This window comes from Trypanosoma equiperdum (assembly GCF_001457755.1).
Source record: "Trypanosoma equiperdum strain OVI genome assembly, contig: ctg_224, whole genome shotgun sequence".
Lineage (NCBI taxonomy): Eukaryota > Euglenozoa > Kinetoplastea > Trypanosomatida > Trypanosomatidae > Trypanosoma > Trypanosoma equiperdum.
Window position 1 is genome coordinate 6,729 of NW_027124115.1, and position 4,348 is coordinate 11,076.

Here is a 4,348-nt window from a genome sequence, read left to right on the forward strand (position 1 = left end):
GTGTATTGTAGGTATTTTGTTTCCAGTGTCTTTGAAAGCGGCCGTTTCACCCCCTTGTCCCACTGTTAACTAGCATTTATGTTTGAGGTGCTGGTTTTGGAAGGGGAGACTTGTTATTTTTGCCCAATATTTCATCACACACACACACACACACACATGTGTGTGTTTGTTTTTGTCACGCTGATGTGCCAGGTCGCCATCAACGAGTAGGTATGTACATAATTTCGTCTTTTAAAAAAATGTTGTGAAAAAGGGGCACAGTCTTATTACCAACCCTAATCTCAGTGGCACTGGTGCTCCTTGTATATTTCTTTTATTTTGTGCGCAACAATGCACGAGGACCAACTGGTCATCCGCGATGGCACCGTGTCGTCTTCCCCCTTAGGTTCTGTTCCATACTACGCTTCGTATCTTCATCACTCCGTTGAAATCTGAGCAGATTTCACATATAGGAAACAATGAAACAAATGAGGTTGAATGCATGAACAGATGATGATGGAACGTGAGGAGTTTCTATCGCCTTTCTCATCGGTGTCGCACTTCCTACTTGCACTGTTAAATCTAGCGCGTGTTTTATGCCCCACCCGCTGGACAGCAGTGTTTTCAGGCGCCCTCCACCACAATGTTATGGAAATTTCTTTGGTGTTCAAGGAACAAGGGGGTGATGTGTGTTCGGAACTAGATGGTGTGAAATCCGCCGTTTGTTCACGGTGTGACGGTGGGGTTGGTTAACAACTGGGGCCTGTGAGGAAATACTGAGGAAAAACAACGGGGTTAATATCGTTCGGCAGTTGTTTTGTTTGTTGCGCCGCTGTGATAGGGGAACCCACCATGACGACTTGTCGAATTTGTCAGTGGTTGCTACAGTGAGGGCAGAAAAGGGAAATCACGGCAAGTATGAGGGCTTGCAGTGAACTCGGAAGGAAGAGTGGTGATGATGTAAGCGATGCGGGAAAAAGTGGAGGTGTAACGGCTGAGGGACGATGTGCCAAGCGACATATTTTTGCAGTCGCTGCGGATGGGGCCGCAAGAGCAGCAAAATGAGAGTTGAAGTTTCTTGTGAAGTTTGTCGCCCACCATGTCGAGGATTAGCAGATACATCGAAGAGGAAATAAAGGCAGCCCTTTAGATCCCCGTCAAGAGGAGGAGGAGGAGGATGAAAAGGGTAGGCGCATCATTGCGGACTACTTGCGATGATGAACCGGTACGGGTGACAGTCATGTGGGGCCCTCCCGCCACTACGAGGTTAACATTGCTATGCTTTTTGCTGCATAATAACCGAGGAGGTGTCCATGGGGTGGGGTTTCAATTCACTGTTTGGAGGTTGAGTACAAGCATTTCAGCAGGTTGGAGATGCACGGGAGGGCCATCTTCGAGAATATGATCTCGGATGTTATATATTTTCTCTCCCCTCTCTTCACTGTCTGTTTAACCTGCACGGATGGCACCGAGGTGTTACATCCTAATTTACCTGCTTAAAGGAAAGTTAAGCCAACCACTGGGCCTTCTTCCCCTCGTAACTCTTGAAGTCTCTAGTTGAGTCCCGTTGTCCCATGAAGAAGAAATGCTTCATCAGGCGGTTGCGTTGCGGTGCTTTACAAGGCAGACTGATTTAGATCCTTTGCTAGGGTCTCCTTTTTGGTACGTGGAGATCTGCGTACAATCCTCTGAGGCGTTTGCAGTAACAATTTCTTTCCCTCTTTTTACGGTTAACATCCGTTATAGTTACTATTCTTGTTCTAAGAGATGCAGGGATTGCCCTGCTTACCTGCTCACCACCCAAAGCACGCGCACAAACACTAATTCTATTATTGTTTGCTTTTTTTTTTTACGCATGTAGACCCTGGGGTTTCTTTAACAGCTCTTATCTCGAACCTTTCTCACGCATTTTTCCTCTTCTTCTTTGTCTTTCTTTTTCTTTTTGTGTGTGGGGACACAGCCTGTATTTTAATAAAAACGCGTGCATTTTTGTGTTAGAGGGCGCTCACTTGTCACGTTACATATTCGTTGAACACAAAAAAAAAAGGTGAAAAGAAGGGAAAGCAAATAGGAGGGGACGCAACTTCCAAAACAGGAGAAGAAAAAAAGAAAAGACCTGCGCGTAAGCAGCAGGTGTGACGAACACCATTTGTTCCGCTCTCACCCAGCAATATTCCGTTAACCGAAAAAAAAACAAAAAAGGGCGGGGAACGGAGCGGCGCAGGGTTTGAAACAGGACTGAGGAATACAAGAACGCAGAGAGGAACTAGTTAATTTGCACTTCTCTTTCTCACAATTTATATTAAGCAGCAGTAAGTGCTATCAACCTGAGTGACATGCTCTTCCATCCCACTGTATGCACTCACGACGGCGTTCTTGTAGCTTCCTTGAATACCGTCAACCCCCTCACCGCATCGACCAGTGCTCCGCTGAGCACCTCGCCAGGACCGCAACCACTGATGGCACTTCCGTCGCGTCAGCTCATTCGAGTTACGCGGGCAGACGGTCCGTTTGCGAAGTTGACTTCGCCGCCGCCGCCGCACTCACAAGGTTCTGTGCCTTCGACATCGCTAAACCTCAACGGTAGCGCTCCAAGTGCACAACCAACCAATGCCGGCAGCCCAGCCGTTTTTCACAGCGTCGAAAAGCTTCTGATCGCTGGTGGTAACGCTGGAAATGCCTTTCCGCTCCACCCTCAACATCCGCAATATCATTCGCTTGGTGGGGGTGGCGGTATCAGCGGCCCCGGCAATGCCAGCCCCATGCCGCCGGCCACCGTCTCACCGTGCCCTTGGAACTTAATGCCACCACCTCCTTCGCCGTCCGTTTATGTGGTATTATCTCACGGGTCAACACCAGCAGCACTACAACCCGGAGTCGCGTTAGCACCAGCGCCACCACCACCACCACCGCCACCGATAGCCGCTGTAGTGAGCAGGCACGGCAATGGAATGATGTACGGTCTTGGCGAGTGGTACGAAGGGATTGTTAAGCGATACAACCCGATGCGTGGCTTCGGCTTTCTTACGGCAACGCATCATCTACAAGTTACTTCGCCTAGTGGAGGTAGTGGGACTTTCAGTGATGGTAATGCTGACGGCAGGTCACAGCAGCAGCAGCAAACCACACCACCGCAACCCACTCTAGAGAGGACACCAGTGGCTGTCGGCGATGTTTTTGTGCACCAGTCGTACATCCGAATGCATGGCTTCCGCGCACTCAGCGCAGGTGACCGCGTAGCCTTCCGTGTTGGAAAACTTCCGGGTAAAGATGCCAATCAGGCCGTTTCTGTTCAACTTCTCGCCACCGCACGACCGGTGTTGCCATCGACACCAGCGGGGGAGGGAGAAGAAGCGCGAGTCTCGTCATCAGAAGTGGTGCAAGCAGTACCCTCTGAGTTCTTCCTTCCGCAAGACCTGAAGGATCAAAAGTGCGGTGTGTTTGAAAATGGCTACGATGCTGAAGGCTGCGATGATTTCGGTGGAGATATCACTCACTCTAGTATACCTATGGAACACGTCGGTGCGTCCATTGCCGAGCAATTTGCTTCTGACGCTGGTGTTGTGCCTGAAGCGCCCCTCAACGATATAAGTGATGTGGACTACGATAACGCGGGGCAAACAAATATAACATCTGGAAGAGATATCAACGGTGATGGCTGCCAGGTTGAGAGGGCAGATGATGTTGTGACTCAATGCCACAACCTCTCATTCACCGCCCCATCAGATGACGTTGCAACAATTTCTGAGTCTGCTAACTTGGGCGTTGATGCCAAAGTAACCGCCTCTTGGGGGTTTTCGGCTACAAACATCAATGGACACAGGCCATTTGGTAGCTTTGATGACAATTGAGTGAATTTCTTGTTTTCTTCCATCATCGACATTGTCTTTCTAATTTTGTATTTCAATACTTTTCCCTACTTTGCTAGGTCACGATTATCTTCGCTGTTCACGTTGTTACTGGCTGACGAAAGGAACAGTTTCGAAACCCCTCGCAACCTACGTGGTGTTATCTCCTCCCACATTTTTTTTTCATTTTTCGTTATACCCTTATCCCCTCCTTTCCTTTCTTCACCTACTCTTCCGCGTATGTGCACACATACACACGCCTTCATGACAAAAAGGAAAATAAAAAACAAGCAAATAAACAAAAACAAAAAAGAACAGATTCCTTTGTAATCTACCCGTGGTATTATGCCGGCGCAAACCTCGTTTGGTTTTTAAAGCGGGTACGTGTACATATATATATATATATATATATATGAGTGTGTGAATGTTGGGGTGGAGTGGGGTGAAGAAAGGAAAGTAAAATGCTCAAAAGGAACAAAAATGATTAATAACTGAAGGGGAAGGGGGGAAATAAATAAATA

The 4,348-nt window shown here is 48.0% G+C and overlaps 1 protein-coding gene across 1 annotated transcript; it reads left to right on the top strand.

Annotated features, from left to right (window-relative positions):
* Window positions 1-2,315: 2,315 nt before the first annotated feature.
* TEOVI_000071800 ('Cold-shock' DNA-binding domain containing protein, putative) lies at window positions 2,316-3,830 on the top strand (the record flags this gene model as incomplete). Its single annotated transcript, XM_067224078.1, has 1 exon — window positions 2,316-3,830. One exon carries the CDS (start codon window positions 2,316-2,318, stop codon window positions 3,828-3,830), a length of 1,515 nt encoding a protein of 504 aa, XP_067080179.1.
* Window positions 3,831-4,348: the final 518 nt, after the last annotated feature.